We start from the raw sequence: 17,781 nt of genomic DNA on the forward strand, positions 1-17,781 counted from the left end.
TGGCTTCAGCACACAGGGTCCTATTGACTGTTGAGTTTCTCAATACCAATAATACAGATAGACAGATAGATAGATAGATAGATAGATAGATAGATAGATAGATAGATAGATAGATAGATAGATAGATAGATAGATAGATAGATAGACAGACAGACAGACAGACAGACAGACAGACAGACAGATAGATAGATAGATAGATAGATAGATAGATAGATAATATTAACAATGATGCACATCTTAATAACAGTTTAGCTTAACTCTAACAAACACAAGGCATCGTGTTAAATACGTGGCATGTGCACAAAAGGCAAATATGATCATTCTTAATTAGTGAGTAAAGTTATTTCAACACCATGATGCATGTGGTGTCTGCTACTCTGAAACAAAGAAGAAGCCTGTGCTGCGTTCACGTAACGCTGGGAAGAACTGAGACAATAGAGCTCAGCTTTCAGTTGGTATTCCTGCAAAGCTCATTTTTAATAGCATTCCCCTCAGGTTTTTATTCTGAATTACATCTCATTTGTTCCTCTTGCTGAATACTTAATTTACTGAAATTATGAGCATATACGCGGCGAGACCATTTTAGTGGTCTCGTATATGTTTACTTTCTGCTGGCAAGAAGAAAAAAAAAGATCAACGAATCGATTTTTGCTCTATGGTTTGCGTAAGTGCGTATGTGACCGGACGTAGTCCCACGGAGTGCAGGGGGTCACAGTGGGGCTCATAATGTCGGTAAAATGCGCACTTTCAGCTCATTTTCTTTTTTTAGCTCAGCAGGTTGGCTGTGTCGCTCCGTCTTTATCACGTTTTCCCATACGGCTTGAATGCAACATCAGATAAGCCAGCAGGCCGTGTTCTCGAGAAGTTGCCGTAACGTCGTCCACCAATGAGAAGCACCCATAACACCCACAGCGGCGGTCCGTGCGGCTCCATATTGGATCTGCCTTTTCTTAGAAATACATTGCGCTGGAGGTCTTTCTGCGCATATTGTCAAATATACAAGCCAGGCAGCCGGCTCTGCTTCCCGGGGGCTCAGGTATGAGGGATGTTGACGACAATAGGAGCTGTCACGGACAAATGTTCTCCAGTGCTTTGTTTTACGCACCGGCGTCATTCCCACAGTTTATAACTGGGCTGAGAAATTAGGTTAGAGGCGCACCTGACGACCGGAGCGAAAAGTGGCATGCAGGCTGAGGAAGAAATAATTGGATTGAGATAACGCCGCACAGGCAGTAAGTATAGTTACCGTAACTATGTTGTGAATGTTTACTTTAAACCAACGCATTTCCTCTTTTTTTTGAATTAATAATCAATAACCTGACTGATACTGTTTCTCCCCGCGTGGCCGAGTAGATAATGGTTTCCAGATAAGAAACTGGTTACCTGGTGTGAATGTTTAACGCCTGCGGAGACATGATTATTCTCAATTTCACATGTTTCAACAAGTCACCTGACCTGCTACACCCGCGAACTTACTGCCCGAGAACTCCTCACGTGAGCGTTTCATTACCCAAACAGACATGTCTTATTTCCTCTTGTCTGTGCTTGAAGTGGAAAACACAAGGGCCAGTACTTCCCTTATTCACATGTCAGCATCAGCAGTCTCTTGCTACTTACATAATTAGTTGTGATTTTATGGTTATTATTATACTTGGGCTTTGCATCTTTTATGGTCGGTCTATAATACTCTTATAATAATCCAGTTGAAACGTTATAAAGTGCTTCCCTGTGTTATTTGTATCCTGTAGTATCGCTCTATGATATATTATAGGATGCGTATACAGCCTGGAATCAACTTCAGCCTGCCAGACAGACAGGTATGCATGCACAGCTGAGTTTTAGGAGCAGGTTCAATTCAGGATGATCGCACATATGATGCAGCAGGATAAAGAGATATATTCTGAATTTCTATAGTAAATAAAAGACACTAGATATTGTTTTTGGGGGTCCTCCCCCAAGAAGATTTGAAGGTTTTTGACTTAAAACAATGCAATTGTACATAATTTTGAACCAGTATCATTACCATATATAACAATCCAAAAGCAAACAAAAAGTTAAATAGTGTTGTTATTATTTACACATATCACCGTCTTTGTCTGAACATTTAACATTTAATTTTTCTGGAAATATTTGCCCTGTAAAACTAGATCATGTAAATCGAAAGAACAGTTCCAGAAAACTTATAATATAATTATATTTGTTCACAAATTATAAACAAAGTTATGACGAAAACATCACGTGAACATTGTATCAATAAATTACAGCACACGTTGTATTTTACCCAGAGAACCTGATATGAAGAGGGCAGAAAACAGGACCGGCAGCTTGAGATAAATGGCGGTGCACAAGAAAAAGTCACTGTGCGCCAAAGAGTAAAATGTTGAAGTGCCGGACTACCTCGAGCACTGCCTCTTGTGGGGGAATAGTCTACCCCACAGTGAATGCATAACAATAAGCGATATTTCCCACATGGCCACATGTGACCAATTTCCTTGCTGTCTGGAGCCCAAACTTGGCTTTGACTTAGTTTACACTAAATTGTTGCCATCCTTAAACTCATAATTAGGGCTGGGCGGTATGACCAAAAATGCATATCACGGTATTTTGTAAGATTCTGGCGGTTTCACGGTATTTCTTTTTTCAGAACCAGCCGGCCAGCGAGCTGTGAACAGCTGTTTGTGTGGCGTGTCTTCCGTTCCGTTACTTCCTGTTTCCTTCACCTACATTCCCCTGGGTCCTAAGCCCTTCCAAGTACAGTTTCTTATCAGAACTCTATGTACCAACGTACATTTATAACAAATACCACACATATTACGCTAATCAGCGCTGCATATGTGTAACCAAAATACCTTTTGTTGTTCAGTCTTTGTTCATCCTGCATCGCTCTTTTCTGTTCTTTAATGTAACATTACTGGAGTGACAGAGTCTCTCCCAGCTGTTAGCAGACTGTTGTTAGCGAGCTGTACCCATCATGCAGTTCGGCGGGGAAATTTTGTAAATGTACAATTATTAGTGTTAAAATACCGGTTGAACCGGTATACCGCCCAGCCCTCCCCATAATCTATCGTAATGAAATAACACTTAACAGGCAGTACAGTGGCTACTATCACATGGTGAGGTCAGTTGTATGCAGTCTGTACAGGGCAGCATTGTCAGAGCAGGGGGACTGTTCTGCCCCTGGGGGGGCCCCCCCACACACTAAGCCCTTTTTTCAGCTTTTTTCATGTTTAGATGCGTTGCCTCTGCTAAGTGAGAAGAGACTGGGGGAGGGTTGACCATTATAAACCACTGTGGAGCCTCTATCAACTTTGTCACTGTTGCGATACACAAACATCACCTGTGCTGCTGCATTCTCCAGATAGATCATTAAGCGTGTAAAATATCATTCAGCCATCATTCATTTAATTATTTACTCCCCTGACATGTCAAGATGCCTTCCGTGAAAAAGCCTATTATTGAATATCAGAGCACTAAAAGAAAACACCAACATAACCCCATCTTTACAGTGACAACCATGTGTGCTGCTGTATAGGTGTGACCATAACAGATTGCTTTTCACGTCACAGTGAGAGAAGATATAACTTTTAAGTTCCCCAAAACAAGAAGTTAACTAACTGGGTGTAGCCCAGCAGTAATAAGATGGGACAATAAATGTGAAGACTATACCCTGACAGACACTTTATTTTTTTAGGCTTATGCTGATATTTGAGAATTAATAAATCATATATATATATATTCTTTTTAAATACATACATTTTTTTTTTTATCAGGATCTGGTAAATTTGGTCAAAAACAATGAACAATTTAGTTCTCAGTGCTTTTAAATGACATCAGACATCTTTGTTTTTTTGGTACTGCGATTTCTTACATATCTGCTGATACAAAATATATGTAATAAATTTATATCAGCTGTAAATATCAGCCTGCTGATTTATCAGTCAGGCTGTAGTGAAGACCCACTGGAACACATTGCACCACACCACTACTGTCAACCAATAGCAAAGCTGCTTTGACTTTGTGAACAAAGTAGAAAAAAAATATTCTTAAATTCTTCATTTGCAGAATGAACCTTTGTGACCTTTCATTCATGCTTGAGACATCCATGATTAATATGCAGGAGCCATATGCTGCATATTAAATGCTTGTTTGGAGGCTGATGGATCTCAGTGATCAACTGAAACTTAACATTACAGTCATTTAGCAGACGCTTTTATCCAAAGCGACTTACAATTCAGGTTCTATCACATTTCTACACCGTAGGCACAGCTACGGAAGCAATTTTGGGGTTAAGTGTCTTGCTCAAGGACACATCGACATGCGTCGATGTGTCCTTGAGCAGAGCCAGAGCCGGGGATCGAACCACCAACCCTCTGATTGAAAGACGGCCCTGCTACCCACTTAGCCACAGTTGCCCACTTAACTGATCTGAAATAAAATTATTTTTTAGCTGTGAGAAAGAATTTCAAGATATTAACATATTATGATTAATACACAGGAAACGTATCAGCCATACTTTTTTAATCTCTTACTGCTGGCTTTTAAAGATAACGCCACTGGGAGTCAACAACTGTTAGCCCGTCACATAACATGTAAGGGTGTCACCCTCAAAGTAGAAACTCATTTCTGCATTGTATATTGTGACTTTGTGTATTTTTGTTTTATCAAAACACACTATGTTTACACTACAGTTGAAGCCTCAAAAATATTCTATTAAAAGAAAGATGGAGTTTGAAGTATTATCTTGTTTGAAAAAACTAAACATTTATATAAAGTTAAATGTAGATTTTCTTGCAAGCAACGTTCAGAACTACCTCCTTTTTGGAGTGCAGTTCAATGGGTCATCTGCCTCAGCGCATAGTGCAGTATGAAATATTGAACATGTGTTGCAGAACTATTGCTCTTCTGTGCAGGTCCCGGGGTTTAAAGAAACAGCAAACTATCATGATGGACAGATAATGTACTTATTCCTAGAATCACATGAATCATTTTGATTGTGTTTGTGTGGATTAGAAGCAGTAAATGGATGAAAGATGATACAAGCAAACGCCACGTCCACTAAATTGGAAAACACAGTGACCCATGAGTGCCCAATGTATTCGTGAGTCAAAACAGTTGGTAGACAATAAAGGGCTCTGCACTGTTCCAGTAACAGCATGTTAAAATAAGTCTGAATTGAGCACAATCTGGACTCCGTGCTTAAACATCATGAAAACATTACTGAATGAAACTTCCCTGCCACGTGAGAGCTGAATGTAGCACACCAAGATGAAATGATGGAGAACACAAGCACTCAGCGGTGCAGTCACAGTTACACATTCACACCTTGTACAGCTGGGGGGTTAAATGTGTTTCTAGCTTTCCACTTTTGACAACCTGCTGTGGATTTGACCCAGAAAGCTTCAACTTCCTGTGTTGGTTTGAGCTCTAGAAACTCGTGTTATTTCTGAATTTTTCGGTTTTGTTTCCGAGAAGATGAATGTAAGTAAAGGGTCTCAGTGTTTAAGGGAATGTTTATGTTCAGACTTTGTAATCAGAGGGTGTAGGGCTGCAATTTCGGTTTACAATGATAGAAAAGCCGCAATTTCACCTCACATTGCAGAAACTGGGACAAGAGCATTTTTGGAATTTCAAAATAGTCGCCACTTCATTTTCTGTTGATCAACTTATTGATTAATCAAATATTGGTTTCATCTCTAATTTGGTGGACGTTTTCTTACATGCTAACATTTAAACAAGCAGAGTATATTAACAGACTCTCCTCTATTCGTTGCAGTGATGTTCACACTCACTGAGGTTGCATCCTTGAATGACATCCAGCCGACGTACCGCATCCTGAAGCCATGGTGGGACGTCTTCATGGACTACCTGGGGCTGGTCATGCTCATGCTGGCCATATTCGCCATGACCATGCAGATCACCAAGGACCAGGTGGCCTGCCTTCCGTGTCTGGAGGACCCGGAGGACCCCTCGGGAGCTAAGCCTAACTCCTTCACGCAGCAGAGCGCACAGAAAGCAGCCTCAACAGCAACCACCGTGGCAACCCCCCTCCCCCTCGTCACTAAGGACTTACCAGACGAAATTGCCCATGAAATCCACGTCACACACCAACACACTGCTGTGTTCGCAGAGAGTTATGCCAATCAACCTCAACCGACAGGGGTCAGGACCAACCTGGACTATCAACAATATATCTTCATCAACCAAATATGTTACCATGTTGCCTTGCCCTGGTATTCCAAGTACTTTCCTTACCTCACACTCATCCACACCATTGTTCTCATGGTCAGTAGCAATTTCTGGTTCAAATACCCCAAAACGAGCTCAAAGATTGAGCATTTTGTTTCGATTCTAGGTAGATGCTTTGAGTCTCCCTGGACCACGAAGGCTTTGTCTGAAACGGCTTGTGAGGACTCTGAGGAGAACAAACAACGGTTGACCGGCACCTCCAGTGCACCTAAGCAGGTATCTTTAGAGGGGAAGGACGACGGCACAAATGTCAACTCGTCCACACCCATGCTCGGGGTGAAGTTCTCTGCAGATAAGCCCATCGCAGAGGTACCAAGTAGTATGACAATCCTGGACAAGAAAGACGGGGAGCAGGCCAAAGCCTTGTTTGAGAAAGTAAGAAAATTCCGAGCTCATGTGGAGGACAGTGATTTCATCTACAAGCTTTATGTAGCACAGACCGTTGTCAAAACCGTCAAGTTTATTTTGATATTATCCTACACTTCAACCTTTTTGGCTAAAATAAATTTCAAGCATGATTGTGAACCCGATATCAAACAGCTAACGGGGTACTCAAAGTTCTTCTGTACGCACAACATGGCTTTCATGCTGAACAAGCTGCTTATTAGCTACATGGCTTTGATTTTGATCTACGGGATGGCTTGCTTGTACTCTCTCTTTTGGGTGTTTCGACGGCCTCTGAAAGAGTACTCATTCGAGAAAGTCCGGGAGGAGAGCAGCTTTAGTGACATTCCTGATGTCAAAAATGACTTTGCATTCCTCTTACACATGGTTGACCAGTATGACCAACTCTACTCCAAACGCTTTGGTGTCTTCTTGTCTGAGGTCAGTGAAAACAAGCTTAGGGAGATCAGCCTCAATCACGAGTGGACCTTTGAAAAACTCAGGCAGCTTCTGACCCGTAACGCACTGGACCAGCAGGAGCTGCACCTCTTCATGCTCTCTGGACTTCCGAATGCAGTGTTTGACCTCACGGACTTGGAAGTGCTGAAACTGGAGCTGATTCCTGAGGTGAGGTTTTCGGCAAAGGTCTCCCAAATGACCAGCCTGCTGGAGCTGCATCTCTGCCACTGTCCGGCCAAAGTAGAGCAAACAGGGTTTGCTTTCCTCCGTGACCATCTTCGCTGCCTTCATGTCAAGTTCACTGACGTTGCTGAGATCCCGGGATGGGTGTACTTGCTGAGGAGTTTAAGGGAACTTAACCTAATCGGCAACTTGAGCTCAGAAAATAACAAAATGATTGGTCTGGAGTCCATGCGAGATTTGAGGCATTTAAAGACATTGTGCTTGAAGAGCAACCTCACAAAAATGCCTACAAACATCACAGAGCTGTCGCCACATCTGATTAAGCTCATAGTGCACAATGATGGTACAAAGCTGGTGGTACTAAATAGTCTGAAAAAAATGACAAATCTAATTGAACTGGAGCTGCACACCTGCGAACTGGAGAGGATTCCCCACGCTATTTTCAGCTTGACCAACTTGCAGGAACTCGACCTGAAATCGAACAACATCCGAACTATCGAGGAGATCATCAGCTTCCAGCATCTCAAGAGGCTGACGTGTCTTAAACTGTGGCACAACAAAATTATCACCATCCCATCCTCCATTGGCCAGGTCAAGTCTCTGGAGTCTCTCCACCTCTCTCACAATAAACTGGAGACCCTGCCTCCGGCCCTGTTCACTCTCCCTAAACTGCGGTACTTGGACGTGGGCCACAACTCCATCTCAGTGCTCCCTCCAGATGTGGGTCTCCTCTACAATCTGCAGCACTTTGCCATCAACTCCAACAAGCTGGAGGCGCTGCCCAAGCCTCTGTTCAGATGCACAAAGCTCAAGGCGCTGTGTCTGGGGAACAATGCGCTCACCGTTCTGCCGGAGACTGTGGGTCAACTGGTCCAGCTCACTCAGCTGGAGCTGAGAGGAAACTGTCTGGACAGACTGCCCGTCCAGCTGGGAAACTGCCGCCTGCTGCGCAAAAGCGGCCTGGTTGTGGAGGACCATCTCTTTGACGCACTGCCTGTGGAAGTGAAGGAGAACTTCAGCCGAGAGACCAACGCGTCCTTTACGAGTGGCTTATAGCACAAAAAGCACGACTCATGGTTCACGAGGTCATGACAAGCCTGCATAACGGATGTAAGAGGAGACTCTTTATTATTATAATATCCATAAAAATGAATGCATTTTCTTGATTATTTTAATGAGTTGTCTAAGTTGCTTGTGTATTAAAAATGGTACAGATAGTTTTACTTGTTGCTGAATATGTAATTCAGCAACTCTTTGGCATTTAGGCTTTTCATAGCTTTGAGTAATAAAACATTAGAAATCTAGCTTCTCTATGTAATACTCTATAGACCAAAACTGTTTGCTCCAATGACACAGTATGTAGATTTTCCATTATTGTTTGTACTCAGGTATAATTGTAACCATGGGGAACAATCTTTTTTGCCTTAACTGCTGCTTTTTTTTTTCTTCTTTTTTTTTGTTTTACAGTGAGGGCTTTCACAAACACAAGGCCAAAAATGAATTGTTAATGTTTTCTTGTCAGTTTTTCATACATACACTATCCACAGAGCAATGTCTACGTGTTATAGAAGAGGACACAATGCAACACTTCTTTCTCAGTAGCTTTAACTTTTATTTCAATCGTTAACCTTTATTTTTCTCAATGTCTTGTAGCCAAAGGAATGAGTTTAGAGTTGAAAACTCAGGTGGAGACGAAGCACCAGAAATTAACCTTTACCTTCCTGTTGTAGAGATTGTATACTAAGGCCTTTAGTAATTCATTTGCACATTGAAAACATATTGATTTAAAGAACGGTGAATGTCCTTTGTGATAACATGTCCCCAGACCAACGTGAGCTGATAAAAGGGAACTCTTTTTAATCATGCTTTGAAGTTTGAAATGTGTAATAAAACCGGTAGGACTGATTACTTAACATGTCAGAACTGAACAATGACGACACATCTGCCTTCATTCTTCTCAATGTATTTCTATGTAGGCCTATATATACAGTTTGTGTTCTTCAGAGCTGCTGTACCACCTTTGTGATCCTATGCTCAAAGTTCACAGCTTTATGGCACAATAAAACACGATTTTAGATGAATGTCTAATCATTATTCGTGTACTTCAGACGCACTCCACAAAACACTTGAGCTGCGTTTAGAATCGCATACTTTACTTCAGTACATACTGCAGATGCCCTTACACAGTACGCACGGTTGCATGTAGTATGCATTCAATTGGGACATTCTACTTCATTATAACATGGCACCCTTTCACCCTCTTGCTCATTTATCAGCTGCATGCTGGCTTGCAACACTGCAAAATGTGACTGGATGCAGAAGGAAATCCTGTTATTTTTGGAATACTGCATTTGAAATACTATGTATTGGGACATACAAAGTATTTTCTGGCATACTAAATAGGATGGTAGTGTGGTTATTGGAGCACACAGTATGCTGCAATGAGAAAGCGAAGTGAATGAATCAGATTCATTTAATTATTTGACTCATAATAGCAGGAAATACACATGTGGATCTAATAACATTACCAATGCCTCTGTCTCAGAAATTATTGCAATGCAGCAATTAATCAGCTTATTAGTCACACCTGTGTTTGATAATTCAAAATGTGGGAACGGTATACACGTTTCACTCTTACAAAATAAGAGTCTTTGCTCATGTCCGCCTACAAGGCATACAAAGGCCCCTGAGCCATGGACCATTTGTCCATGTCATCAAGAGACAGATCGTGGACCAGGTTACACTGACCTCAGTGACTCAGGGAAGACGATGATCCCAACCTGCTAATTCTACAGTGAGACACCTAAAAGCTCTATAAACTCAAGCAAATGAGTCCACATGATGTGTTTCCAGTTCACTGATGGTAAAGAAGCTGTAGTCTTTGTCTTGACATATCTTCTGGTTTATTAGGCTTAACCCACGTAATCCATAATCTTTTTCACCTGGTGTATAATGTTAATATGATGAAGAGAGATGTCTTGTGTTCATCCACCCATATGATCCTACAGAAGATATGTCAAAAGTATAATTCCCATCAGACCAGTCCGTTCTCCTGTACATGGGTTGGCTTTTACTGGGAACCTGGTGATTCTCTGCTAACCAGTAATAATGTTTGAGTGAGTGAGTGAGTCCTGGTGACGAGGAAACAATAGTTTCACTGTTTCTGTGTTCATCTGGTCAAGGTCATAGAGTTATTGCATGTTATGCATGTATGTAGCCTTCTGTTCAACAGTCTAATTGATGGCCTTGCAGTAACCCTCCGAGTAAGGGAACTTGTCTGAGAAATTACATCATGATGTAACTGTCCTTGAGATACCCTACCCTGGCTTTTAAAGGCGTCAGCACATACTGCTGCTCATACTGTTGCGCTCATTCACTTTGTTGAGAGTAAATAACCTGTGAACAAATGCTGCTCTCCTCTGCAGATCATGTTCTGTATTACAATATACCTTTAGAAGTCTGTCACAGATTTCAAAATAAGGGTGCATTCTTTCTCCATTGTGAAGTCACTATAAACACTGTAGCATAGTATAACCACAACAGTGGTGGAATGAACTCCCCACTGACGTCAGGACAGCAGAGTTGCTGCCAATCTTTCGGTGCAGGCTGAAAACCCACCTCTTCAAGAAGTACTACCCTGAGCCTTCCACTTAGCACTTATTGTATGCATATTAGTTTGTTGCACTTATTGTATTCATATTAGTTTGTTTCTGCACTGTACTTTTGCTCTGGTTTATGCTCTTAGATGCTTGTTTAAAAAAGGAGATGCACTTATGACTTCTGGTGACTTGTAGTACTCTTGAATACCTATGTTGAATACACTTATTGTAAGTCGCTTTGGATAAAAGCGTCTGCTAAATGACTGTAATGTAATGTAATGTAATAACGAGCATGTATCATACTAACATTATTTGCAATGGTTTCCAAAATTGTGTCAGTGTCAGGAAAAATCATAATTTGTATGTAATCCATGACCAGATTAATCCACTGGGGGTTCAGAAATGAGATGCGAGCCACTACTGAGCCTTTATTTGTGGTACATTAGTTAACCACAAATATATTTAGGGATATACAGGATGCAAATTATGACACAGGTAGACAATACAGACTAATGCAGGGCCACTTTAAAGCTGTGATCATGTCATATGATATTGTATTTTAGTGGTACATATTTTCAAACACATACAATTAAAAAATTTAACCAACACGTACACTCTGGGGCCTTTGAGGCCTCCTTCAGGAACCTGAGAGGCCTCCAACTTGTCAACTGGTTTGTGCTATTTTAATTATTGTGTGCGTATATGTAGGCCTTTCGTACAGAAAAACAGTACCTAATGCAGAAAGACTCATTTAAATCTGGTTCAATAGCGGCCCTGCAGCTAATTGAGCTGTTCAGGACACTTACATACAGGTGTTCGTGTGTGTCCGGATCAGTTAAAAAAGTACAGAGGCAGGTCCGTCATGTATTGCAGTGTGCTGCCATCTGTCGGGAGATGCCATTTGTTTGTTAACCAGCAGTTTGTAGGTGAACGAGCCTCACATCTTGCATGTTATATCTGCTCCTATAAAGCAACCAAATAATGAATCTTCAGAATAACTTTACGTTAAACCCTTTAGCAATACTTAAAGGAGGAGCTCCAGTATACACACAACAGCCGCTCGGAAGGTAACGTTCATTTATTTGAGAAAGTTTCACATTATAAACGTCGAGCAAAAGCGCCTGTGGTGTTAGTGTCAGAGTCTGACAATGTGTTTTTGTTTATCACGAAACTAACTGCCTCACGTTATTTTCAATAAACTGTTCTGTGTGAGGCTACTAGTTAGCTAACGTTATATGTAGCTAAAGCTAACAGCACAACATGCTAAACGAGCTAACTTTGCTCGCCTGGTTTCTTGATGTTAGCATTCATGTTCAGTTCAATGGTTTCAGCTGTTTTTTTTCTGTGATGAACAGAATACCCCGGGACTTCAAAGAAGCAATGCTACACATCCCAGTGAAGCTAGCAAACCACACACACAACAGTCTGTCTGACATGGCTGCTAAGACACAACCAGCCCAGAAACGTGCAGGTAACCCCAGTGGACATTGAGGCACACCTAGAAACAGGCTCTCGGGATTAACACCGTATGAGGCCATACCAGTGGTTTAGCATGTCTAATCTCATTCACTTCAAATTACTTGGATTTATCAGTACAACTAACAATTTAACGAATCATGCTGCTGTGTTGTTTACTGTTATTACCTGATTTGATTCATTTCTGTATGATGTAAAAATTCTTACACAGACAGTAATTTATCACAATGAATTGATCTTTTGTTCATATTTTCATATCTGCTGATCGATTTTGATTCCATACAGAAACCCATAGAAACCAATCTCTGCCTGAAACTGTCAGAAAAGATGTCTTTAGATTCCCTTTCCAAGTCATCATTTGGGATTGTTGTGTTAATTCGTGTCCCAGTAACTAATAAAAGTCATTGGAAATGAACCAAACACAGCTAGCTTTAGTTCATTGTTGTTTAGCTGTACGTATGGCTAACTGTAATCCTTCTGATTTGACCAGGCTGTCAACATATATTTTGTTGTCTCCATTGTTATTTACAGTGACATGTTCTGAGGATAAATGGAGGTCTTCATTCAAACCATTAGGACAACAAGATGACTCTCTGGACAAAAACACTGACAGTCCACAAAGGTAAGCCAGTCCGTGATGTCTACAGTATACTGACATGGGGCCTTTCTCATTTCTCGATTACGTGCCGCCTCGTTCCTCGATCCTTCGGTTTGTGACCTGGAAATCAATCTCGGTGCTACATCTTGAAGGATGTCCCAATTCCTAAAATACCTCTTGAGGAGCGAGGAGGCATGTCTGAAGAGCCATAAGCGAGGAAACACCTTTGCAGAAGTCTTTTTGGCACTCGTGGCGAATGAAAGAGGCATGACGCACAGCTGGAATGATCTCAAACCATGGCGGGACTCAAATTACTATATCAATAACAACATTCTCTTGCATTCAGCACTAATTTGCTCTATTTAATATTGTCATATAGATAGACAGGACTGTGTTTGTGTGTATATCATATATATCACTCAATCATATGTCACTCTTAATTGTTGTAAATGACAAACATACATTCTGCAACTTTTTGAATTTAATTTATGGTAAATATTGTCATGAACACTTATGCTCATCTGTACAGACCGTAGCATATAGTGCTATAACAAAAATAAAGAATCATGGATGTCGCAGAGTCATGGATGTCTCATTTTTTAAAAATGCCTGTTGCCTCAACTCCTCTTGCCGTGCGTCTCTTCCCCGCCTCCTCAGCTCGCATCTCCCATGCATGGGAAGTACTAGGACGGCAGGAGAGGAGGCAAGGAAAGGAATCCAAGATGTACAAACTGGGAAATGAGAAAGGCCTAAAGTGTCAGGTAGAGACTAACGTCTCCTGTCTGCACAATCCAGGACGTCCCACATTTGACCCTTTAACTTTGTCTTGTAGTGACTTGCGCTGAAATATGGGCTGTCTGAAGGTGACCGCGTTATGTATTATTCCAGGTGGCACCTTGAGGTCAAAGTGCAAGTGGCAGTGGATCAGTGTGAGCTTAAAAAGATTGACACTAAATGTGCACAGCCTCTTATGAGTTATGTCTTATTCCAGAAAAAGATTTTTCTCCCCGTTCCCCAACAGTTCATGTAGTTTGTTGGCATATTGTTAGTGTGTGTAAGCATTAAGTGGTTATTGGTATCATCCCCGTTTATAAATGATCTATGTAATAGTAAATTGCATAACACACACACACACACATACACACACTAATCCCTCATTTGTCTCCCTCAGGGTTGAAATGTATGATCCTTACGACCCTCTCTCGTCAGACTCTGAGCACGAGATGCTACAAAACGACAACAAATCCCCTCATGATGAGGATTGCGACCTGGGACGCCAGTGTTCGTCTCCCAGTAGTGGCAACCGTAAAAAGCGCCGCTGGGGGTCATGCTACTCTGAGTCAGTGAGCCACCCCCTCGACAGATGTGACTTTAGCCCTGAAACCAGACCCACCCAGAGTGAAGGTCTGAGTCCAGGTCATAGACTGCCTGAACAACAGGCTTATAGCCTCAACACGGAATCTCTTGATCAAACGGGTTATGACTCCATAAGCAGCCCTCTGGACCACAGGGTGTGCAGCCCCGACAGGCTTATTCACGCCTCCTCCGCCCAACAGTTTCCTGCATGTTATGGAGGAGAGAGGATCGACGGGGAGGAGAGGATAATAATCCCAGAATACGAAAGAGAGGTATCACCAATAAGACTGAAAATACCACAGTTGTCATGTTTGTTTTCTGAATTAACATATTTATACAGTTTGCGTTCTGTGGTTATATTCAATTTTGAGATGTAGACTAATACAGCATACTGGCTCCGTTTGTTGTACTCTGTTATTAATTTGAACTAATGCTAATTAGAGCCTGTTCTCTCCTTTGTAGATGAACACTGCTGTTAGATTATCCCCTCCCAGGTTACAGCAGGACTATCAACAGTTGAAATACTTGGGAACAGGTAAATTGGTGTTATGTCTCACCGTTTCAAATTAAATATAGGAGAAGTTAATATAAATATAGGAGAAACAGTTCTTCATATTTGTCATGTGTACATGTAGTGTATTTCCTCTGTGAGACTAATAATAATTCTGTGTATAATATTGTTCTACAGGACAGGACCAAGTCTCACCTTCCACAGAGGATCCAAGAAACGGGAACATGAATATAATAATGGACAAGTAAGAACCAAAGACGCGTGATTGTTTAAAGATGTTACGTGTAGAGTATTCACATCACGCTCACCGGCCATAGAGACAACAAGGACAACCATGTTCACATTTTCATCATGTTTCATTTTGTCCTCTGATACAGTCGGGCTACAATCGTGCAGGACTAACTTGTGGCACAAACGTAGAGCCTCAACCAATATAGATGGACGACGCACTTCACTGCCTGTTTGCACAGAAGCCAAAGTCAGTCCCAGTAGCTTGGTGTGCAGCATCAGCTGTCGCTGTGGTTGCAGTCCTGAGATTATCAGGATTTATCACGAGTATGTTGTCAAGAAGAAGGAATCCACACAGCTGTGTTCCTATGCTGGGCTAGTTGTTAGATGTCATCAGCTAAAATGTTAATCGTGTTGCCAGATTGAATGAACTAGTTGTAAATCAAATATGTCAGTCACAGCACTTAAGAACACCTTGTGGTACAGTGTAAAGACCAAGGGGAGAGAGAGAGAACATAGTCAGCATCGTGCAAACTAATAGAATGTCATACCAATATCTTTACACCTCTGCTAGCCTTTGTTAGCCACTGTAGTTGCAAAGCTTCAACTTACTCTGCAGCTAAGCGTCACTTCTGATCAATTCCTGTTTGGTCAATGTGAGTTTGTTTAAATACAGCTTTATAACCTGATATGGATGTTTTAACTTAACTCATTTAGGAATCTTACAAACTGTCACTTTAGACTTGTGTGGTGACTTCAGGCCGTTTAAAAGTCTACTTTCTGGTTGTTGAATAGTTTAAGGAGATCTATCATGATTATTTTTAGGTTCATACTTGTAATTTGGGGTTTCTTCTTGAACATGTTTACATGAAAAAGCCCAGTTTGCTCTGATTGGTCAGTGTTTACTAATCTTCTGCATCTGTGCTGTCGCCGTCTTCACAGCGTCACTGCAGCCAGAGACTCACTAGTGAGTTTAGCAGCACTTATATAGCATAGACATCACAACCGTATGGAAGTCCTGACTGCTCGTTTAAAGGCACAGTTTCTGAGTATGGGCTGTGTGCATTGAGCATTTTTCTGACATTCACAGTATTTATATAGCACCTAGACCTGCTTTATAATCAAGAAGACAATATGGGACCTTTTTATTGTTCTGCAACACTTCATGTTTTTCTTTAAGGAGACCCATCTCTTGTGACCTTTGTGAAGTTGAGTTAGCCAATGGTGGGGAGCTGGAGGATCACTTGGAGAGCAAGAGTCACTGGGACACCCTGGAGCACATCCAGCAGCAGAATAATTATGATGATCTGGTTATAGCCTTCCTGCAGGTAAGATGATACATAATGTGGTTAAATACTGAACATCCTGTTGACGATTCCTGGGTTGAATCCCCAATCTGTGCAGTATTGTCCTACTTCTTCCAAATGGTTTTTATATATAAATATATAACATAGAAACATGAACAAATGTCGGTGCATTGGTGCTCCTTGGTTGGTGATGGAACTCTTTTTTTATGTTTATATAGGAAGTCATGCAGTATAAAAGCCATCAGTGCAGCCGAGCCATAGAGGATGGTTCTCTTCAAGGTAAATATCTTTTAAAAACTGGGAGAGATGCTCACTTGTTTTGTTACAGTATTTTCTATTTGAGACAAGCAAAGCCTGAATACAGCCTGAACTTTTGTTTTGTCAGCTCTGGAGGAAAATGACCACATGACAAAGATTGAAATGTTCCACTGTGCAGCTTGCAGTGCCTTCGTATCCACGTCTGCATCCTCAGTGCACACCCACATTGCCTCTCAGGAACACCTCACCAACATAAAGGTAACACTGCTGTAAAGGAGCATAATACATCATTCTTTTTTCATTATTTGTTTATTAAACATTGGCCCGAGAAGGGACGCGTTGAAGAGATGATGATCATGATGCCGATTGATTTCCTGAAGGAGTTTCAAGTGCAGCAGAGACGTTCTTGCCTCGACAAAGCAGAAACCATGATGAAGGAGCTGAAACCTCAGTTTGAACACTTCCTGAAGGTATTTAGCAAAACGCAGTACAACTAATGGCGTCATGGAAAAATGAACAGAAAGAACAGAGCCTAGAAAAACAGGGAGGAACTCTCTTGGTAAATATTTCCTTAAATTCAGAATTTAAACACGCAGGATACGTATTTAATTTAGTAGATCATTCTCTTTAATATTTAATGTATTACTTGATTAATTTCCTGAAGTAAATAGCAGCATTATCACTTTCATTACATGTGTGTACATGGCACTTTAACTAGGGACTGCTTGGATAAAATTCAGTTTTATTTTGTATTTAGTACACTTCATATGATTAGTAGCACTAGCAAATAGTACCCACCAAGGCTACTAGTGTTTATTATTAAAATGGAGTGCATTTGGACTACATCACACTCCTCAGATGCAGCGATCAGATTCCTTAACGTTTTCTTTTCTTTCAGGGTGGCAGCCCATTTGAATGATGGAAATCATTGGAAGACTCCAAAATACTGTTTACACTGATTCAAACATCAGTCACAGCCACACATAAATGCTGCAGCACCACTAATGTACAGTAGATTGCTAAGAAAGTACGTTGATTGTGTCATTCAGGATTTGTCCAAATAAAATGGAGGCATATTGTTTTCACAATATGGATTTTCTTGCATCTTTGTACACAGTCTAGTACTCCCAGATCATCACCATTTGGTCAGTGTGTCATTTTCTAAATGTACAGATT

At 41.2% G+C, this 17,781-nt stretch overlaps 2 protein-coding genes across 6 annotated transcripts; both read left to right on the forward strand.

Annotated features, from left to right (window-relative positions):
- The first annotated feature begins 922 nt into the window (after positions 1–922).
- On the forward strand, positions 923–9,353 carry lrrc8da (leucine rich repeat containing 8 VRAC subunit Da). Of its 3 annotated transcripts, XM_076097271.1 has the most exons (3): positions 923–1,232; positions 2,645–2,751; positions 5,774–9,353. In XM_076097271.1, coding segments are annotated over exons 2-3 (2,556 nt in total). In that variant the 5' UTR covers positions 923–1,232; positions 2,645–2,750; the 3' UTR covers positions 8,329–9,353. The 3 variants fall into 3 exon arrangements, with proteins under 3 accessions (XP_075953386.1, XP_075953385.1, XP_075953387.1); XM_076097270.1 differs by lacking the exon at positions 2,645–2,751 and having other exon boundaries at positions 924–1,232; XM_076097272.1 differs by lacking the exons at positions 923–1,232; positions 2,645–2,751 and having other exon boundaries at positions 6,074–6,282; positions 6,353–9,353.
- LOC142955994 (uncharacterized) lies at positions 8,243–17,693 on the forward strand. Of its 3 annotated transcripts, XM_076097273.1 has the most exons (11): positions 9,501–11,938; positions 12,227–12,342; positions 12,879–12,969; positions 14,117–14,573; positions 14,764–14,836; positions 14,990–15,056; positions 16,221–16,368; positions 16,566–16,626; positions 16,733–16,863; positions 16,986–17,075; positions 17,504–17,693. In XM_076097273.1, the coding sequence occupies exons 1-11, from the start codon at positions 11,853–11,855 to the stop codon at positions 17,522–17,524; spliced, it is 1,341 nt and encodes a 446-aa protein (XP_075953388.1). In that variant the 5' UTR covers positions 9,501–11,852; the 3' UTR covers positions 17,525–17,693. The 3 variants fall into 3 exon arrangements, with proteins under 3 accessions (XP_075953389.1, XP_075953388.1, XP_075953390.1); XM_076097274.1 differs by lacking the exons at positions 9,501–11,938; positions 12,227–12,342 and adding an exon at positions 8,243–8,382; XM_076097275.1 differs by lacking the exons at positions 9,501–11,938; positions 12,227–12,342; positions 12,879–12,969 and adding an exon at positions 13,778–13,874.
- Positions 17,694–17,781: the final 88 nt, after the last annotated feature.

This window comes from Anarhichas minor, unplaced genomic scaffold (assembly GCF_050575085.1).
Source record: "Anarhichas minor isolate MPS153535 unplaced genomic scaffold, ASM5057508v1 ptg000024l, whole genome shotgun sequence".
Lineage (NCBI taxonomy): Eukaryota > Metazoa > Chordata > Actinopteri > Perciformes > Anarhichadidae > Anarhichas > Anarhichas minor.

Excerpts from the sequence above, each read along its gene's own strand:
- LOC142955994 (XM_076097273.1), top strand. The coding sequence starts at position 11,853 with ATGAATCTTCAGAATAACTTTACGTTAAACCCTTTAGCAATACTTAAA. Across the intron at positions 16,369-16,565 it reads TGGTTATAGCCTTCCTGCAG|GAAGTCATGCAGTATAAAAG; the intron begins GTAAGATGATAC and ends ATGTTTATATAG. Across the intron at positions 16,627-16,732 it reads AGAGGATGGTTCTCTTCAAG|CTCTGGAGGAAAATGACCAC; the intron begins GTAAATATCTTT and ends TTGTTTTGTCAG.